The 20,939-nt window shown below is 44.3% G+C and overlaps 1 protein-coding gene across 10 annotated transcripts in view; it reads right to left on the reverse strand.

Annotated features, from left to right (window-relative positions):
- Positions 1-20,939, reverse strand: part of PI4KA (phosphatidylinositol 4-kinase alpha) — a 150,325-nt gene that overhangs the window by 50,821 nt on the left and 78,565 nt on the right. For all 10 annotated transcript variants that reach the window (XM_084819625.1, XM_084819624.1, XM_084819623.1 and 7 more), the window contains exons 34-49: positions 20,108-20,259; positions 18,638-18,745; positions 17,693-17,820; positions 17,484-17,603; positions 15,790-15,869; positions 14,690-14,883; positions 14,002-14,092; positions 12,010-12,177; positions 10,969-11,022; positions 8,785-8,905; positions 7,498-7,627; positions 7,019-7,089; positions 5,510-5,582; positions 5,306-5,376; positions 3,619-3,728; positions 896-1,000 (exon numbers count right to left, since the gene is read on the reverse strand). In XM_084819625.1, coding sequence (XP_084675751.1) covers positions 896-1,000; positions 3,619-3,728; positions 5,306-5,376; positions 5,510-5,582; positions 7,019-7,089; positions 7,498-7,627; positions 8,785-8,905; positions 10,969-11,022; positions 12,010-12,177; positions 14,002-14,092; positions 14,690-14,883; positions 15,790-15,869; positions 17,484-17,603; positions 17,693-17,820; positions 18,638-18,745; positions 20,108-20,259 — 1,776 coding nt within the window. The remainder of the gene's footprint in view (positions 1-895; positions 1,001-3,618; positions 3,729-5,305; positions 5,377-5,509; positions 5,583-7,018; positions 7,090-7,497; positions 7,628-8,784; positions 8,906-10,968; positions 11,023-12,009; positions 12,178-14,001; positions 14,093-14,689; positions 14,884-15,789; positions 15,870-17,483; positions 17,604-17,692; positions 17,821-18,637; positions 18,746-20,107; positions 20,260-20,939) is intronic.

The following is a 20,939-nucleotide window of genomic DNA, read 5'->3' on the forward strand; positions in this document are numbered from 1 at the left end:
TTTCTGCCAACACCTTTCAGCAGCACAAAGCCAGGACTTACATGGTACCTTGTTAGTGCTGGCTTTGCGCTGCTGAGAGGTGTGGGCAGAAAAGGGTGGTGTGGGGGTGGGGGGTAATGTCAGCCAAGCATCCCTTCAGAGTCCTCTTCCTAGTCCATCAACCATCTTTCAAAATACTAGAACCTGGGGTCAACCCATGAAGCTGATTGGTGGGAGATTCAGGACAGATAAAAGGAAGGACTTCTTCACACAGTGCAGAGTCAAACTATGGAATTATCTACCACAGGATGTGGTGATGGCCACCAATTTGGTTTTGGCTTTAAAAGGGGGTTAGACAAATTCCTGGAGGAGAAGGCTATCAATGGCTACTAGTCCTGATGGCTATGTGCTACCTCCAGTAACAAAGGTAGTGAGCCTAGGTACACCAGTTGCTGGGGAACATGGGTGGGAGGGTGCTGTTGCACTCATTCCTGCTTGTGGGTTCCTGTTCGACAGCTAGTTGGCCACTGCGTGAACAGAATGCTGGACTGGATGGACCCTCGGTCTGATCCAGCAGGGCTCTTCTTATGGAAGGTGCCCATCCTGCCCCTTAGCATTCTAGCTGCAAAGAAGGGCTTACTCATCATCATTTTGTATTGGCAAAGCCCCTAATATGGGCCAAGTGCTGTACAAAATTTTTGTTTTTAAACGGGAGAGCCTTTGGTCTCCCTAAAGGCTTTAGAACATCCCATGAGGCAGTTTGTGCATGTGCAATTCCATATATAGAACTGCACAGAGGCCTCAAAAGAAGAAGGTTCAAAACACGTGCGTGGGGGATAAAACACACATACAGCAACAGGGCCAGGTGCACTAAATTCTGTCTCTCTATCTGAACAATCAGTCAGCGAATACTCACCCCTGGGGCTGTCGCCACTACTCTGTAGGGGAACACATACAGGTCAAGGCCCACCAGCTGAAATATGTTCTTGAAGAGATCAATGATTTGCAAGGCCAGCATGTCCTGTTTGGCAACAAACGAAATATGTGTCAGAGGAAACTCTAATCAGACGCAGCAGGACACCAGAGAGGCAATGAGTTGGAGTAGCATCCACTTGGCAAAGGTACGGCAGGGAATTTTGGAACCCCAACATGAAACACACCATTGGCTGGACTACATCCGCTTGATTTCAACAGCGAGCTTCAGATTGCAGCCTTAGAGCTGGAGCACACTTTATGCCGGCAGAAAACTCCACCCGCCCCAGTATTTTCTCCATCCCTCTGTTGACTTACTTGCAGAGGTCTGCTATCCCGTGGAGGATATTCAAGCCCCCATCCAAGCTACTAGAAAGGGGAAGTATATGCATGGAGGCTCCAGATGGCTGGCGGCCATCCACATAGTAAGAGTCGCTGGCCCGCAACTCTAGGGTTACGTGAATGAGCAGCAGCAAGACTCGGGCTGCGCACTCCCCTCCCCTCTGGCATATTCTCTTCTGGCATTATTGTCAGTCACAGTTTACCATCATAACAATTGAAGAGGGGGAGAATAAAGAGAAGGAGAGAGGTAGCATCTACTTCCTGGCTTAAACTAACCAGAGCTTCTTGATATGTCCGAACTGGGAACTCTGGCTAGTTCATATCAGGGAAGTTCCACATCCAGCTCACAGAACCTCCTTGGGTTCCTCCATGGGGACGGTGTGCGCCGCACAAAGCCAGGGCCTCAGCTGGTGCCGAAACAATTGCCCCTCCCAGCACCAGCCGAGTCCTTTTCTCCATGCTGGGAGAGGCACAGAAATCTGTGCCTCTCTCAGCATAGAGAAAGGCAAAATGCCTGAAAGGGGGTGGGGGAATGTCCATGGACATGGCCACACCCACTGATGTCATTGGGCCAATGGAGGGCTTGGTTGGGGACAATCTCCCCATATACTGCATCCTTGGTTTAAATGATGGGTGTTAAGAAGAGTCAAGATGATAAACTATGGTTTGATCCTGGCTTGTTTCAATAAACCATGGTTTAAACTAACAATAATTTGCCCTGTTTGGACATAATAAACTACAGTTATTTAAAAAAAGGAAGCAGATGCTTCAAATGTCCTCGTGGCTATGCTACAAGAGAGGGCAGCGGGCGCATGAAAGCTCAAGGCTCATCCAACTGCATGTTCCTACGGCTGACTCTGAAAGACTCCTTGCTGCCAACATAACCCTGCATGCTAGTTATGGATCATCATCAGATATCCTACATCAGACAGTCCCTGCCATCAGAGATCAGAGTGATGGCTACCAAGAAAAGGACCTTCTGTGATGACACCCAAACTTTGGAATGTTTTCCTCAAGGCCATTCGCCTGGCGCCTTGCTTGATGAGTTTGAGGTGCCAGGCTAAGACTTTTTTTTATTTATTCACCCAGGCATTTAATGCTTAGAATTTTTACTGCTGCTGTCGTTTTATTTATTGTTCTTATTGTTTTAGCTGCTGTATTGATTCTTGTTTTACTGTGGTTTTATTGTCGCGTGACTGTATTTTAAATGGTCCGATAGCGATTTATTTTGTTCCACCTTCCTGTTAGCTGCCTTGAAAATTCATTTTGAACAGACAGGATATAAATCTTTTAAATAAAAATAAATTACTCACATATCCTTGTTTCCTACCTGGGGTCTTTCTAAGGTCACAGTGTGCTCGTGATACATTCTAAACTACGCATATCAGAATTCATGGCCACACAATTATTTATGGTGACTTGTTCAGAGATGAAACGGGGGCTAGGTAAGAGCCTCTAATTATATGGGGGCTCTTTTCCTCACTTGCAGCTTATTTTTAAGTCCTTGCTCAGTCAACAAATCAGGATTTGAAACAAGGCAAGAAGTAAACAGTGCAAATAAGTCTTTCATGCACTTCATATGAGCTGAACAGAAAAATAGCAATAGCAGGCATTCGGAAAACCCAACACATAAAAGAGTTAAAGTACACACTACAGTAAGGCTGCAATCTTATATACACTCACCTGGAAGTAAGCCCCATTGAACTCAATGGCGCTTACTTCTGAGTTGGCATGCACAGGATTGCACAGTTACTATGCATTATTTGAAGCACAGTGCTGACCACTTTCTGTTTTTGAGAAAAAGCAGCCGTGTGGGGTCCTGATATACATCAGGATCACAACATGAAATGTGAGGGGTTTAATCTTTTCCTCCCTGTGCTGTTTTTCTACCAAGTGTTCTCCCCTTTCCACTGCTGCTATCCTCACCCCCCGCCCCCGCTGCTCAACCAGTACTGTTTCTGATAGTAGTGGGAGGGGGTCTACAGGAAAAATGTGCAAGGAGGAAAGGGTTAAACCCCTTCCCGGCAGCCCTGATCTGGATCGGAGCTTGAAGTGGCTGCTTAATCTCAGAAAAAAAGGAAGCGGCTAGTGCTGAGCACACTTTTAAAAATGTGTGCTTGGTGTGACGTGCCATATGATCCACAGTCCAATATCAGAGGAGGGGTCAGAACGGACAGCATCGTCAGCTGAACTGAGTAACAGCGTGGAAGCAGTTGCATAAGCAGTGGGGCAACGGACGCTCAGCGTTTATCTCAAACATTTGGCACAGCTGTTATTGCCAGAGATAAATTTGCCACTGCTAAGAGAGCCTTGTAGCCTCGTTACCTGTCTGCAGTCATCGCCGACTTTGAAGATAGCTGCCTGCCAGCAGATCTTCTTGCTCTCCACTCCTTCTTCTCCACTTTCGTCTATGGAGTCTGAACGGCAACGCAGCCCTAGGCAAAGAGCAAAATCCCCCGCCCCCAGTCATCTCAGTTAACAGCTCTGAACTCTGATAAAACTGGAAGAAGCTTGGTGGAGATTCAGGGCAGTCTCCAACTGTGACTGGCTGCATATGGGTCATCCTGCCGATTCTGTTGCACAAGATCCCCCCGCTGCGTGTGCAGTGGCAATCTGGCACTTCCGGGAGGCACCTGAATTTGGGGAATGGAGTAGGTTGGCAGAGCTTGCTGACCTGCCCCGTTCCAGAAACGAGCATTTCCACTCATTTCGGGGCTTGCCCTCGGAAGCACTAAATTGCCGTTGTGCAAGCAGTGGAGGCCACTTACGCAACAGAATTGGCAGGGCCGGTTGCACACAGAATGAAAGCAGCGGTGGGCCCATGTGCGGATAAGCAGGACTGGACACCATCCCAAGATGACTAGTTCCCTGTCCACATTTTTCCCAGGTCTGCAATTCAAATGTAAAACCTACACACGCACGCTTGATTTTAAAATGACTCTTCTGCTTTCTGTCCTGCACCAGCAACGTTAACATCGGACACATTCTAATTTAAAAGATATTCTTGATGCCATATGAAAATACTTACTGACTTTTGCAATCATTAAACTGTGGGATCCCCTAAGGAACTGACAGCACAGTGCCACTGATGTGTGCTCAGAAGTAAGTCCCGCTATGTTTTTATTAATTAATTAATTAATTACATTTATATCCCAACTTCCATCATGGAACTCAAGGTGGCTACATGTGGTTCCCAGGTGGTCTCCCCTCCAAGCACTGACCAGACCCAGACCTGCTAAGCTTCAGCAAGGTGGCTGCATCATGTGCCTTCAGACCATGTCTTGGGACCCAATGGTGATGACTCCCTAGTAAACATGTTTAGGACTGCAGCTGGATTATTCACCAGTTGCTGGGGAACATGGGCGGGAGGGTGCTGTTGCACTCATGTCCTGCTTGTGGGTTTTCCGTGGGAGCTGGTTGGCCACTGTGTGAACAGAAGGCTGATGGACCCTTGGTCTGATCCAGCAGGGCTCTTCTTAAGGTCTTATTTGGTGGACTCCAGCATACAACTGACACTGGCATGAAAGTCACAATTCTTTCTCCAGTGTAGATTTTTGCAGCTTCATGAAATCCAAATCAGGAACCTTTAGAGGTTTGATCATTTCTTAGAACTGCTTCAATACTTTGTGGGGATGCTCACATGGACATGGGTGCTTGGCATAGGGCAGGATAAAGGGTAGGCATGGTTGGGCACCTGCCAAGGGCCCACACTCTAGCAAGGGCCCACTGACAAGAGTCTACTTGCTCACTGGCTCTTTGCCTGCCAAGCAAGCAAGCAAGAAGCAATGGTAAGAAATAGGATGAGGAGTAATAGCAGCTGGTGACAATGGCGGTGAGAAGAGGGAGGGTGCCCACGGAGGTCTTGCCCAAGAGACTTCAAAAATCTGGAGCTGGCAGTGGTTTGGCATAATAAATATTGAAATCTGATGGCAGGACATGCATACCTGGACAGTCAGAGACACACAATGGGGAGCCAGAACAAACAACACACATCAGGAGCTATTGCGCTAACCTTCTTTTTCAAGTTCACTGACTCCACACCGCTTCACCTTAAATTTGGCCAAGTAAGGTGCTTTTGCAGCGCTGAAAGTACAATGAGAGTACAGGAAGGTAGAAGAATTTGAAGCAGCCAGTGAATAATATATTTAGAGACAAAGACACAAATCTTTATTGCTGAAGGTCAACTGAGCTGAGAAAGAAAAAAAGACCACTGTACCTTTGCATGGGAGTTCCTGACTTGTAGTCTATATCCAAAACAATAGCTTCAGGATTGCTGGGCAAATAACAACCTATTTTAGAGGGATAAGAGATGTCCTTGATGACGCACGTAAATTGCTAAGCTGGCATGACAAAAATGAAGTCTCAAAAAGACACGCAACAAGATTCTCTTTTTATAATTTCTCTTATCACTTTACAAATCCGACCTGGAATTACAATCTGATACATTGCAACTTCCAAGTACAGATTGTAGCCTGCAGCTTTTGTAAGAAACCCACATTCCTGTGCCAGATTATGTTTCTTCCCGACATGAATACACAGCGCAATTCATTCGCAAATGGGAAAAAATATTTTATTTTATTTATTTATTAAATTTATTAATCGCCCATCTGGCTGGTCACCCAGCCACTCTGGGCGATGTACAAGCATATAATAAAACAGTTTAAAACAATAAAATTCTACAAAAAAAACATTTTCTAAAATACCCTAACCCACCCCAAATGCCTGCCTGAACAACCACGTTTTTAATGCACGGCGGAAGCTCATTAAAGAGGGGGCATGGCGGAGTTCCCTAGGGAGGGAGTTCCACAGAGCGGGGGCCACCACAGAAAAGGCCCTCTCCCTCATCCCCAAAATTACTAGAATACTACTCTCTCGCTTATAGCTAGCAAGTGTTGAGAAGCCCTGTTGGGCTGACTGACAACACCTCCCCTCCCCAACACCCTGGTTACAAACTTATGGAAGAACAGCCTTCCCCAACATGGTAGCCTCCAGATGTATCAGACTACAACTCCCAGAATCCCCCAGCCAGCATAGTTGGAAGTTGTAGTTCAACACATCTGGAGGGCAACAGCTTGGGGTAGAAGCATGATGGAGTAATTGAAGGGGGAATCCTTTTACCCTGTTCTTCAGCTGAAAAGGTGCCCAGAGCGACTTACAGACAATCACCAAAAACAAGACAGTTCCAACCCACAGGCTTACAAACCAAAAGACATGGCACAAAAAGGAAAAAAAAAGAGAGACAGGATGGGAAAAGGAAAACAAGAAAGCAGCTCTTAAAGTTCCACAGTAGTACTTATAATGACCAGATGGAATGGAAACGGTCCAGGGACAGGAGGGAGCCCAGCAGAGTTTGTCTATCAGCAGAGGCAATGGAGCAGGCCCTGCTTCCTGGCTCTCCTCTGCGGCAGCCTGACAGAATGGCTGCTGGCAGGTGACAGCTCAGGAAGGGAGGTCCCTGACAGAGCTAATCTCTCAGTAGAGCCGATAGAGGGGCCCTGTCTGTTTGTCTCACAAAAAAACTAACGCAGGATTTTGAGGAAGTTTGTCCCTTACCAAATTTTTAGCTGCCTTCAGGATCCTTCTGACAAAGAGTCAGGACAAAATATTTTCAATTAATTAAGAAGAATAAAAAGGATGTGTGGGGGCTGGGAAGAGACTTAAACTGAAGCTTCCCTACATGTTGAGGCCAGGAGCAAAGACAACTAACAATTGTTCAACATCTTACCAGGCTGCACTTTCACCTCAGACAAAGCATTCAAACAAGCCTTCTTCCTTTCATCACCTTTAGGGTAAGGCCTGTGAAGAAAAGACTTCTGTTTGGTGATTGAACAAGGAAATCCGCCACGCAGGCGATGTCGTTTTACTTTTAATATACCCTTCACTGCCAAATGATAGTTCTGGGGTTTCTATCCAGAGTCAGCAGTAAACAAACAGCATGGTAATTTATATAAGGGGAGTATGATATTGGCAGTTTTATTTCCAGTTCCTCTTCTAATGGTGCCCAATGTGGAATTTGCCTTTTTTTCCACAGCAGTTGCACACTGGATTGACATTTATTTATTTATTACATTTCTATACTGCCCGATAGCCAAAGCTTTCTGGGTAGCTCACAAAAATTTCCAACGAGCTGTCCACCACAACCTCAAGATCTCTTTCTTGGTCAGTCACCACCAACTCAGATCCCATCAGTGTAGACGTACTTACTTGATGATGGCTGAAACATTGGTGATTTTATTGAAGAAATCAAATTCACGTTGGTAAAACTCCTTTGCTGGCCCAGATAATGAGCCAGTTATTTCCTCAACCAGCTGCTCCAGTAGTTCCCCAATGTCAGCTGCATGAAGAACCAACCAGAGGAAAGCTTGTCAGATCCCTTTAGACACAGCCTCCAAAACAATTCCACAAGAAGTTTTATTCTCCCTTGCTGGACTAGTAAGCGGATCAGAATAGTTATCCATTGGACTGTGTACCTCTCTGAATTTGGCGATGCAATTCTCAGCTCAAAAATTGCATACAAAATGTGTATGTTAGGGAAAGATGTGTATGAAAATACAAATTTTTGCATTGTTTTTTAATTCACAGAATGATGCGGGCCTTGGATGGAACAGACTTATGATCGAATACATGCAAAACTGACACAGATTGAATATAGACTGATTCATATAGCCTTAATTCACATGGCCACTGCCAGTCAGTGGGTTCTCACAACATGCTAACCCACACTCAGTGGTTAAGTGTGGGCTGTTCTTGAACCATGGGTTGTTTGTTGAACCGTGGGTTAGCGTGTTGTCCAAGCCCAGGACCTTTTCTGCAGGGTAGCTTGTTAACCACCCTGAACAACCCAACAACAGGGTTCACAAGGTGGCTTGTTCGAGAAAAATAAACCACATTGCATGATTAAGAAGCCACCTGCAGAAAATGCCCTGGGTTCGGACAACATGCTAACCCACGATTCAGCAAACAACCCACACTCAACCACTGAGTGTAGGTTAGTGTGTTGTGTGAACCCAACCAATGCCTTTTGCTTCGTCTCCCCACTAATGTGTATTTGAGAAAGACACACAATGCGTTATCACTGTATTCTGTATTTCCCCACCCCCTACATGCCTCATTGGCTGCTGCTTGCAGGCAGCAGAAAGCGCTAAATGCAATGGCTTCACGTCATGCTTCTTTCTCAACTACATGTTACCAGGGAGATGCAGCAGCAGCAGAAATAATACACCTCCTGTAACAACATGTTGTTTGGTACACAGAAACCCAGTAACATAGACAAGCCATAAGCTGATCAGAATTTCCTCTATCAGATTGAAAGGGGCCCTGTTTAAAGCAGCCCTGAGAGCTTTTTGGGAGAGTTTATAGCAGTAGGCTCATTGGAAGCAGAAATGTTTTGGTAAATTGAAATGTGGGGGAGAGTTTAGAGTTTAGCAGCATCACAAGGCTTAACAATCCAAGGAACTTGTAAGGCAATATCCCAGAACGCAGAGCACTCACGGTCTTTCTGATGTCCCTCTTCATCCAAGAAGATGTTCGTTTTCATATTCCAAATGAACTGGTGAGCCAGTAACTGGGATTTGGCGGCAGCCCACAGGATGTACTCCCTGACATAGCCCATCTGAGAAGAACAATACTGCGGTCACTTGGAGAATTATTATTCCAAGTGTATTAGCATTTTGAGACTGGAATATGAATGCGCCTATAATGGACCACCTACTCCCACAGGAACCCATCCTGCTGTTAAGATCCTAAACATCACAGGCCCTTTTTGTGCCCCTCTCTTTGGAAGTTATGCAGGTGGTAACAGGGGGAAAAGAGGTGCTCAGTGGTGGCACCTCAACTTTGGAATGCTCCCCCAGGGCCGCTTGCCTGGTGCCTAGTCTGGGGAGTTTGAAATATCAGGCTAAGATTTTTCATTTGCCTTTTTAAGGATTAGTCAATCTGAAGCAGCTGTTTTATGTTGTCTCTCTGTTATTTGCACCGCTTTTACCGTTGGCTTTTTGATTTCCCATACTGCACTGTTACGGACATTTTCAATAAGGCTATACATTTTGATTATTAGTTTTCTTGATTTTTTGTGAACTGCCTTGAAAGTAAAAAAGCACATGATAGATTTATTAATTTAATCACTAATTATTTATGTGTTAATTTTGTAAAAACAAAACACAAATGGCCTGATGATAAGCTTGTGGAAAACTTTAAGGAAAATTAAAGTGAAGGGCCTAGGATTGCTAACAAAAAGAACAAAATAAATTAAGGGGAACAGTCTCAGGAGAGCTGTTGTAGTATGATGGTTAAAGCAAGTGGGCTAAGAGCCAGGGAATCCTCAGTTCAGATGTGAAATCGCTCTTATGCAAGCTACTTTCTCAGCTACCTACAACAGGAGATAAATTACTAGCCATCTACCTTACAATACTATTGTAAAGATATTGTATGTGCAATGCTTTGAGCAGTTGGTTGAAGATCTATAGAACTCATGAGCAATGAATAAGGCCAGAAGGAGAGCACTGAAAGGCTTAATCTGTTTCCTAGCAGTATATGAAAGAGGGCAGCCCACTTTGCTTATAACATCCTACAGTAAGAATCTAGGCACTCCCAATTCTAGCAGGGAAATCAGACACAAAATGAAAACTTATTGATGGAGGGGTGGGGGGACAATACTTGGGTGTTTTGGTAATAAGTTTAGGGCATAATCTTGGGCTACGTTTATGCTAGCTGGAGAAAGGCACAAGTCCCCTACGCTGGGATATTCCTACTGCGAGCACAACTCTGCCAATGGAAAAGCCAATAAGGGGTGGCATTGAGGGCGAGGAGCAGGCTGATGGGAAATCCTAAATTTCCCCAGACTTTGCTTCCGGCCCTTACACCAGCAAAAGAGTTGATGTAGGGTTAACATACTATCTTTGAATTCAATGGGGAACCAAAATACACTGCTCCCCGTCACCTCTCACTCTGGCCACACCACCTCCATGGAATATAGGATTCAGACTAACTCTGCACCCAATCAGAGCATATCCAATCAATATATAAAACCAACACGGAGCGCTTAACTCTGCAGATAGTCCCATGCCATTCACCCTATCACTCTCCAGCCTCTTGTTATACATAGTTAGAGCACACAAAGGAGAACTTTGGTGGCCAGTACTATGGGGAAAGAGCTTTAAAATCAGCCTCAGAGGCCATAGTCGCTGGCCTGCCATTACAGTCCATCAGACAGGCAGGCACTAGAGAGAGTGATGGCCCCACATCTCTGGAACTCTTTCTCTAGAGATATACGTATGGCCCCATCTATGTCGGCTTTTAAATAATTTCCAGATGAGTAGCTGTGTTAAGCCTACTGCAGTCAAAACAACAAACTGTCTTGTGACACCTTAAACACTAACAAATTTATTCCAGCATGAACATCTGTGGACACTGTCCACTTCATCAGATGAGTTACGCAGGTTTTTTTAAATAGAACTTTAAAACTCTTCTGTTTCATTGATAGAGGTAGTGAGTGCAGGGTTTTTAGAATGCTGTTGTTTTTAGTCTAGAAATGGATTGTTTTTGTATCGTTTATATATTTGTTGTTTTATCTAGGTTTGGAGGGCTTTGGCTTGAAAGGTGGTATACAAATGCCATAAACGAATGAATGAATGAATGAATGAATGAATGAAATGCATGATGCTCATGTTTCCTTACCTTATCGTATCTAAGTGCCTGGACAATCTGTGGAATGTAAAATAAAATGGCATCCTGGGAGGTGGGAATGGGGAAGAGAAGAAGAGGGGGAAGAGAGAAAACCAGTTAACAGTTTTTCAAGAGGAAAATAAATTCCTCTTGAAAACACAGATGTGAATAAAGATTTAGCCTAATCCTGACTTCAAGAGCAGCGTTCTTCGTTACCGTCATTCTGGCACTTGGGTCTATTACTTACGTATACTCCATCTACTCAAACCTTGAAGAAATGGTACTCTTAAAAATGTATATTACAGCCCTGTAAGTAAGCCCACAAAAGTTACTAGCCTGAAAAAAAAGAAAAAAATTAGCCTGCTAAGAGGCTAGTAGCCTGTGTTTCAAGGCTAGTTGCAGAAGAAGGCATGAAAATTATGGCTACTAGCCTCTTAACAGCCTAGAAAAAAAATACCTGCCTTCTATCAAGTGGATTGGTGGAGAAGGGATGGAGCAATCCATCCCTTCTCCATGAGCCTGATGGTTTCCATGCTAGTCACGGAAGAATGGCCTTTCCTCTCTCCATGGCTAGCGTAGAAACCAAGTGGACTGGTGGAGAAGGAATGGAGGGATCTGACCGTCCTCCACCAGACCACTGACTCGTCTACACAGAATTGATGGTTGCCTATGGCTACCAGACAAGTTGTTAAATGCAAGGCTGACCTATTATATTGTCATGGTACTTATTCTGACAAATTCTCCAAATCCCAACCTTATTTAACTAAATGCCAAACACATTTCATCAAAGGAAAATCTGATCTTGTGGATATGAGCCAACTGAGAAACAGAAGTTGCACATTATTTCACTGAATCATTAAAAAAAAACATGAATGCCTGCAAAAAGGTGTTATAAAAATGTTCCACTTCTCCCTCATTAAATCACATAAGCATATCCATTGAAACAGTTCCTTTCAGACTTTTTTGCACTGGCAAAAATTTAAATGCGTGAGTAAGAAGTCTGGGATCTAAACGCATTCTAAGAACTTTATGGCAAACAAACCAGCTTCTTACCGGAGGGAAAGATCGGAGGACTTTTACTCCATACTGAGCTGTCAAAGGATGAGGCGGATACATGCTGGAAAAATATGAAAGGCCTGTGGGGGGATCTGTAGGTGTCCAGCATAGGATGTGGCTGAGTTCAGGAGCGTCAGCATCTATTGTGTGCCATGTAACAAGGTACTGGAAGCCGGAAAAGAGAAAAATGAATTAAAAAGCCAGGACTTGCATCTCGGAGCAGGAGGGATTTTCACATAACTGTCCAAAAGAAGAAAGCATAAACTGCAAAGTAGCACTATTTAAGAGAGCTGCACCTTTCTGCTGATCGGTATAATTTTTAGGAACAAACTCTGGCCCTCAGAAAGCGTTCCACAGGTTCAAACTTAGTTCATAATTACAAGAACCAATAAATTACCTTTGTTAACTTAAAAAAAACAAATAAACATGATGGGACAGCCACATCTGTTATTCACGAGTCTGCCCAGGTCACGTATAAAGTGCAGGCAGTAATCTCATTTTTACACAGCTTGGTCTGAAGGGACATGACGCAGCAACCTTGCTGAAGCTAAGCAGATGTAGGTCTGGTCAGTGCCTGGATGGGAGACCACCTAGGATTGAGTTCCATGGAATAAAGGCAATTTATTGTTGAAATGTGGGTTGTTATGTTGTGTGAACCCAGCTGTGCTAACAAACCATGATTGTTAACCACAAACAACCCACAGTGCACAACCCAACAACAAGCCATGGGTTCCTTTCATGGGTTGCTTGTGGTTAACAAACCATGGTTTGTTAGCACAGGTGGGTTCACACAACACAACAACCAATGTTTCAACAGCAACCCACTCTTCAACGACAAGCCACACCCAACTCATACTTGGCCTTGAGTATGGATTGAGTGTGGGTTGTCATGTTGTGTGAACCAGGTTTCAGCCAGCATGGCTAATGGTCAGGGATTGTGGGAGATTATTTATTTATTTATTTATTACATTTCTATACCCCCAATAGCCAAAGCTCTCTGGGCGGTTCACAAAAATTTAAACCACAAAGTACAGAATAAAAACTGTTCTGGAGTTGAAGTCCAAAACATCTGGAGGGCACCAGGTTGCCTTCCCCTGGCCTAGTTTTTCTTAACTGCATCAACCCCTGAACATTTCAAATTTGATTTCATTCAGATAGCAACAGAATCCCAATAGCACTTGTGACCAAAATGGTCACATTAAAGAGGAAGGTACCAGCAGGCTTGGGGGAATCCCAAAGTTTACAGAAGCGCAGGGTGAGAGGGAGGAGGGAGAACCCAGATAGCCCTATCAGGATTGAGCATGCTCAGTGGGTACAGATTGCTGACAGGGGGTGGGGGTGGGGACTGGAGGGTTGAAGGGAGAGGGGGAATGGAATGGAGTATCCTGGAACAGGTCATGGCCGGTTGGTTCAAACTCTGAACAGGAGCATTCCATTTTGTTGCAGGTCCTGCTAGTTAAGTTTTTATTTGATTTTCATACTTTTTTTTTCTTAGTTTAGTTGACTTTTTTATTTAATATGCCTATCCCACTCTTTTATTTAATTATCAAAGCAGCTTATTCCTAGGGCCAAACTAACCGAAATGGGATCACCATGTTTGTTTAATCACATCTGCACACTGCCATATAAAGGGGAGAAGGGAAAATGGAGTCCTTTTCTAAAAGGAAAAGGGGCACACAGCTAAAAGAATTTTACCCTCCTGCTTTACCTCCATGTAGTCTGTTATAGGCGCATTTCTTACAGACTGGCTGTGATACCAGAAGTGAGCTAATCTGAAGGAAAAATACCTGGGGCAACAGGCCACAGGGAGGTATGGCTAAGGAAAGAGGGGAGAGTTCAGCTCTCCTCATCCACAACAACACACATTTCAGCGACAACCCATACTCAACCCTGATTAAGGGTTGAGTGTGGGATGTTGTGTTGTGTGAACCCAGTCAGTGTGAATAAGCAGTTCTCATCAGATTATGAACATAAATAGAATAGACCTACCTTTATTGCTTCAGGCACATCACTAACTGCTCCTGGGTCCAAGCGAACAAGACGGGTCACTTCCATTCCAATGGCTTCTGTGTTTTTAAACCTAAGAGCAATCGGGGATCTAAATCTGTTACTGGAACATAGTGAACATTACATTGTCACTTCTCCCTACTCGTTACCAGGAAGCCATAGAAATGCTGTTCGGTTTGCCAGCTCTGGCCCAAAGGACACACAGACTTTAGAACAAAGGCTGGCCCTGGCCTGAGTTAGAAAGGAGGCAACTAAGAGAGAAGGAAGCTTTGGCCTAATACTCTTTGAGATGGCTGATCTGGGTCTGGGCTGCACCGCCATAGACAGCAGGCAGGGGTTCACATGACAGAACACACCTCCATACAAAAGATGGCACATAGAAAACTAGCATGACAGAGAGAAGGCCAGGATGGAACCCTTCTCCCTGACATGCTTGTTTTCTATGTGTGGGGATGTATTTTTAATATGCAGGCATGTTCCAACACATGAGCCCCTGCCTGCAGTCTTCAGCTGAAAAACTTCAGCTTTTGAAAATGTCTCAAATCTCACCAGCTCCCTTATTAACGCGAAAGAGGTAGAGCCTTCAGTGAGCAAGGGTGAAGTTGTGAGGTGACTACACCAAGAGCCGTCATGAAAGGAAGTCAGGTCTCCTTCAGAAAATGGGGCTCACCTGGTGGGAAGCTGGACAGCCAGGTGAGGAGAAATACTCCATGCCAGATTCACATTATCTTTCCACTGCTTCTCACTCAGACTGATGTACTTTGACCTCCAGTTTGCAACGCTGTTCTCTCCAGTCTGATCCAACTCCAACTCGAGGGAAGAGAGTGGGTTGTACCATGTAATGAGGCGTTCGATCTCTGTAGCCTTCACAGACAAGGGGGTGGGGAGAGAAACATGGTATGGCTGGCCATAAGGATAAAATACCGTATGAACAGGAGGTATGCATATAATGCACTGGAGGGGCCACGGCTCAGTGGTGAAGCAGACTTTCTCTGCATGCAGAAGATCCCAGAAAACTCCAGGCAAAAAGATCAGGTAGCAGGTGACTGGAAAGACATTTTCCAGAAAGCCTGGAGAGCTACAGCAAGTTGACAAGACTAAGCTAGATGTGCAGACAGTCTAAGGGCGCAATCCTATGCATGTTGAGACAGAAAAAAGTCCTACAACTCCCAGCATTCCCCAGCCACCTATGCTGGCTGGGGAACGTTGGTAATTGTAGGACTTTTTTCTGCTGGGGAATACTGGGAGTTGTAGAACTTTTTTCTGTCTAAACATTTTTATTTATTATTAAATTTGCATAAATATGCATTTTATTTATTATTAAATATGCATAGTATGGTGCCTTAAAAGCATTTACAATCCCTTAGCAGTTACAAAATGAATTAAACTATAATGAGGAGGGCGGATCTTCAAAGTGATCATTGGTGGAATAGAATCTAGGATACAGTAGCTATACTACAGGGACCAGATGTTAATAAGAAAAGTAAGGTTTAAATCTCTCAATTTTAGTCGTTTGGAATAAGCATGGTTGGCTGGGGAATGCTTGGAGTTGTAGGACTTTTTTCTGTCTCAACATGTATAGGATTGTGCCCTAAGACAACTTCTCATGTTTATTTATTTATTCATTACATTTCTATACCACCCAATAGCCGATGCTCTTTCCCCCTGCATTCTCCAAACATAGGTCTTGCTTCTTCGTGCCAGAGCTAACAAAACTATGCAGGAAACCCAAGTCAGATCTATCCTGTTCTAGAAGAACAGAGAGCCTACCAGCAGTGACAATAGCAGCGTTCTCCTTTTCATGTAGTACTTGTGTAGCTGGGTACCTCTGTTGGTCTTCTTAGACATTCCTTGAAAAGAACAGCAGAGGGCCTTCTCAGTGTCATTCATAGTTAGCTTTATAACACGGGTGTTGAACCTCTGTCAGCCCAGGGGCTGAATTCCGTTTCAGAGAAGCTCTCGGGGGCTGCATTCCAGTGCAGGCTGGAGCCCAAAATACCAGCATATTTTAACTTAAAGCTCTTACTGCCAGTCAGTAAGCCTTAGGTGAGGCATTTCAACCTTTCAGGATGGGACAAAATTTTGCAAAAGCCAGGAAACCAACAAATGATTGGCGGTATGGGGTTGTGGCCTTTCGGGGAACCCCAGAGTGATAGTTTGGAATGCCAGGTAGGCCAGGTATGGCCCCTGGTGATGCCCCTGCTTTATAAGAAGCTTCTGACGACATGCTTATCCCATGCAAAACCATTCCATGCAAAACCATTCCTAAACGACAACAGGGGTGGAAAACTGTTTCAGCACCCTCCACGAGGCAGCGGACTATTGTATGCAACTGTAGTTGTAGCTGCGTGCCAATTTACCTAATTTGCACAGGATTGTCATGGCACTATACTGCATTTGGTGGACATGCAGCACTGACAGTAGGCTTGCTATTCTTCAGCATGGAAAGAAAAATATGGTAAGTCCTTGAAATATTGTATTACGCTGATTTAGGAACTGTACAGGTGAGAAAATTGAATCTAGGTTCCTTTTTACTTGCTCCTGTTTTTGTGGTTGATCAAAGGACAGAGTTTGCTGGATATCGGATGATAGAAAAGTTTTAATTATTTCTGCAGAGTTGATTAAATACCAGACAGCATTCATGCCGTATCGAATTCTCAAGGTTGCATTTCCAAACAATGCCATCCTCATTGTTTTATAGATATTTTAAAAAAGTAATCCGCAGTAATGTCAATCACATAAATAAATATGCCACTTTGGTTGTGATAGGGATTTTATTACCTGCATCCTGAATGACTTATAAATTTAGGCTGTGAGCTATGGTTTGACCTGTTTAATCCTGCATGTACACTTAAAAAATTTGTAACTGCCGGTCATTTTGTGATTACCAACTTATTTTTAACAAAATAAAATTGTGGTTAATGATGAGTAAATTTTTGCAGTGGTGTTATCTGATGCCAGTTACACTCAGCCATGGTTTAAACTCAGGTTCACGTGCTCCCCGTTTCCCTCTTGCGCAACCGCAATTATGAATTCAGAAGCTTTTCGTTTCACTTTTCATTAACCACGCTTTGCCATGTTGCCTGGACCTAGAATAACACTAACTATGGGTAGTTCAAACAAGCCAGATTCATAATCCATGGTTTGGTCTGAAGCTGGCTTGTTTGAAACTGGCCCATAGCTAGCATTAACCACAGTTTATTGCTCCAGATGACATGACAAAGTGTGGTTAACTAAAAACAACAGTAAAAGCTCCCAAAATCCTCCTCCTAGTTGCATGGGAGGAGGAGAAGGGAGCAATGTTCAAGCCCAAGGCTCATTGTGGCTTGTGCATGTCACACTAAACCATGGTGAGAACCATGTATGCCACTTTGAGCTCTTGGGAAGAAAGGCAGGATATAAATTAAATAAGTGAATGAAGAATGAGTAATCCTCAGGATAAAGCAGCTTCATGTGAGACAGACCTGACTTTTTGGAGATAGTTGACATGCCACTGGACAGCGGGTATGTATTTATCCAGCCTTGTGTGGCTTGCTGCCGAGAGCCAACTGTGATGTCCAAGTTGCTCCGTGTGTCTTGATTATCTAAAAAGAAAAACAAAGTATTCCGTCATTGAGCCAACTAACTGAAAAAGGAAAGAAAAATTGTTTACAGTTTTCTGTTTAGGACTCACCAGGAGGCACAAGCTGGCTGGCTGTTAAATATTTCTTGTCAGAGAACATTGCAGTCCAAAACTTGATTAGTATGATGATATCCTCACGCAGCCTTTTCTCACCTTGGGTTGGACACTTGGGGGCAGAGCTTCAACACAGAGTGCACAAGTTGCAACAACACAGGTACTACAGGCAAGAGGACTTAACGCTAAACTATGGTTTTGTGGTAAGTGAACTAGCATCAGGCTCATGTGCTCCTTCCTCCTTCTCTGGTGCAGCCATGAGAAGCGTTTTGCTTCCATTTTCAATTAGCCAGATTATAGTTACATTCAAACCCTAAACTATGGTTAATCTTAACCTTGGTTTAGGACCAGGGTGCGGAACCTGCAGCCCTCCAGATGTCATTGGACTACAATCCCCATCATCCCCAACCATTGGTCAAGCTGGCTGGGGTTGATGGGGGCTGGAGTCCAGCAACAACTGCAGGGCCACAGGTTCACCACCCCTGGTTTAGGGAAACAAACCAGGATAATAAATCATGGTTTGAAGTTGGCTTGTTTCAATAAAACATAGGTTAAAACTGGGTTCAGACATAATGATAAACTCTAGCTAGTTAGAGACCGAAGTGAAAGCTTCCAATCTCCTCCTTGTGGCCATTCCAGAGAAGGGAGGGGAGGAAGGCACACACAAGCCCAAAGCTTGTTCATGAAATACGAAGCCATCGTTTACATTTATGTCCAAACAAGCCCACTGACTGCACAGTCCTAAGCCCTATTAAATATTAAATATTTAATATTAACCCTATGTACTTTCAGGGCAGCTACCTAAACACCCAAGATCTGCTACCTAAACATTGCAACATCTCGTCACTATGCTAATATGCAAGGGGAGGAGGAGGGGCCCATTTGGATTCTCTATTTCAAATCTCCCATTTTGTAGATAAGGAGGAGAAAAAGCGGTAATACCTGAAGTAATCAAAAGCCGTTGAATAAATCTTCTCTCTCAAGACATTGCGAATAGTTGCATTTGGAACCACATCGGCATGAAGCAGGGACAGTCCAAGGGTTAGGAGTCTAAACAATCAAAAGCAATTAACACATAAAAGGCATGGGAATCTATGGACTTGTTCATGGGGTTACAAACACTAGCAGGTTTCTGATTTCAGTCCTTTTTTGCCCCCACATAGGTAAATTGCGCAGGCTTTTGTACACACACAATATCATTGATCTGGGCTCGGGAGCCTCTTACCACACATAGATGGCGCTCTTTGGATGGGGGTACGCGCACACAGTACATTAATGCTGGCTTGTCACATTTTAGGAGGGATGCTTTATTGCATCAGGGCTGCTAGGGAGATTTTTTGAAAATGGAGGCAGTCCTGCAATGTGTTCCCGCTTCACCCTTCAGCCACATTACATTATATCAAACTCCATTCCTGGAGTAAAGCTAGTAAGTTCTGTAATTCCTTTGATGCAATGCAGAATGACTCACAAGAGATGAAAGACATTAACTTACTTTCACTGAGTCACTACTTCCACAATCTTTAATTTAAGAGAAGTAGTACATGGAAGTCTTAGAACTATGGACCCTTCCATCCTTCTAAAATTCAGGGAGACCCCAAAAACATATTTTAATTTTTTGCAAATAAAATGGCCACCAGAGCTGGTACGGAGTGCAAAAAGGGTCAAATTAGCTTGTTTGCAAGGTAATTTTGACCCTTTGGGTGCCCCATAGTAGCTCTGACAGCCATTTTGTTTTATTTTTTAATATATTTTTAAAATTCTCCCCCCACCCCCATTTTTGGCACCCAATGGTAGGGTGGTCCGCAGAGGTCTGGGAGGCAAAAATGGACCCTGGACCTCCCGAATTTGTCACCCCTGCCCTACAGCAACCCAGAGTTTGAGTTCAGCTGTCACATCAAACAACCCAGGAACAAAGAGATGATAAAGAGAAGATATATGCTCACTGAACCCCTTACCCAGAGATTTTTCCTACACTCGTTTTCTTTTCGAAGTAGCTGCATGTCCAGTGTAGCATAGTCAGGACTAAGACCAGGGAGAACTAGGTTCAAATCCCCAGTCAGCCATGAATGTCATTGGATGACCTGGGGCCGTCACTCGCTCTCATCCTACTTCACAAGGTTGTTGTGAGAATAAAATGAGGGAGGACAGGAGGAAGAATCTTGTAAGCTACCCTGAACTCTTTAGGAGGGTGGGATAAAACTGCAATAAATAAATAAAATTTATCCTTTCCCACGTTACATTTTCATACTGCTAAAGAGGAATGACATGCACACCCTTTCCTCCTAGAAGTAACGTGTGGCCGTGTGTTTTATTGAGGATAAACTAAAATATCTAAACTCTGAGCCTTCTGCCTTTGAAATTATTACCGCATACCACCACCACCCCCCGCAAAAAATTAGGACATCCGCTTACTTGAACCGTGGCCCAATAGCTGCTACATGTCGATTCATACTGCCCTTTGACCCTCCAATGTTCAGAGAAAGGGATCGCTGGAGTAAACTGGAGAAGATTTCCACCTGGTCAGAGCTGCAGTACTTTGCAATTTCAAACCTTTGCACCAGAAACTGTGTAAATGAAATAAATATACAGATCTCGATCTCTTTCTGTCTCGCAAAAGAACTAAAACATTTGCTGTACGCTTATTGTAAACGTAGCTACGTTCACAGAGGACAGGTCCATCAATGGCTACTAGTCTCAATGGCAGTGGCGGCTGGTGCCCACTGGGGCTGGCGAGGTGGAAGGCAGGGCAGATGCTCAGGATTCTACACTGTGCACTGGAGCAAAGATACCTGATTGTGGAGGGGATCTCTGGGGGGGGGGATCTCTGTGCCTCAAATGGGTGGGGGACGGCTGGGGTTTGCGACCCCATTTGCCCTAAATGCTGAGCCACTTCTGCTCAACAGCTATACGTCGCCTCCAGGTTCAAGGGCAGTAGGCCACTGAAAGGTGCTGGGGAGCAGAAAGAGCAGAGGGCTATTGCCTTCATTTATTTTATTAAAAAGTATTTTTAGGTTGCCTTGAAGTCCTGCTTGTGGGCTTCCCAGAGTCTTCCAGTTGGCGACTGTGAGAAACAGGATGCTAGGCTAGATGGGCCTTTTGGTCTAATCCAGTGGGGCTCCTCTTGTGTTCTCAAATCATTCTTACGCACTCCCATTAACGCAAGACCACCGCCTCTTGCTTAGAAGACTCTTTGTAATGCGGAGACCAGGAAAGAAAAGCAAAGGGGGGGAGGCTCCAGAGACAC

The sequence above is a fragment of the Heloderma suspectum genome, chromosome 13 (assembly GCF_057233095.1).
Source record: "Heloderma suspectum isolate Gila_16-S chromosome 13, 16-S_ref, whole genome shotgun sequence".
NCBI classification, from domain to species: domain Eukaryota; kingdom Metazoa; phylum Chordata; class Lepidosauria; order Squamata; family Helodermatidae; genus Heloderma; species Heloderma suspectum.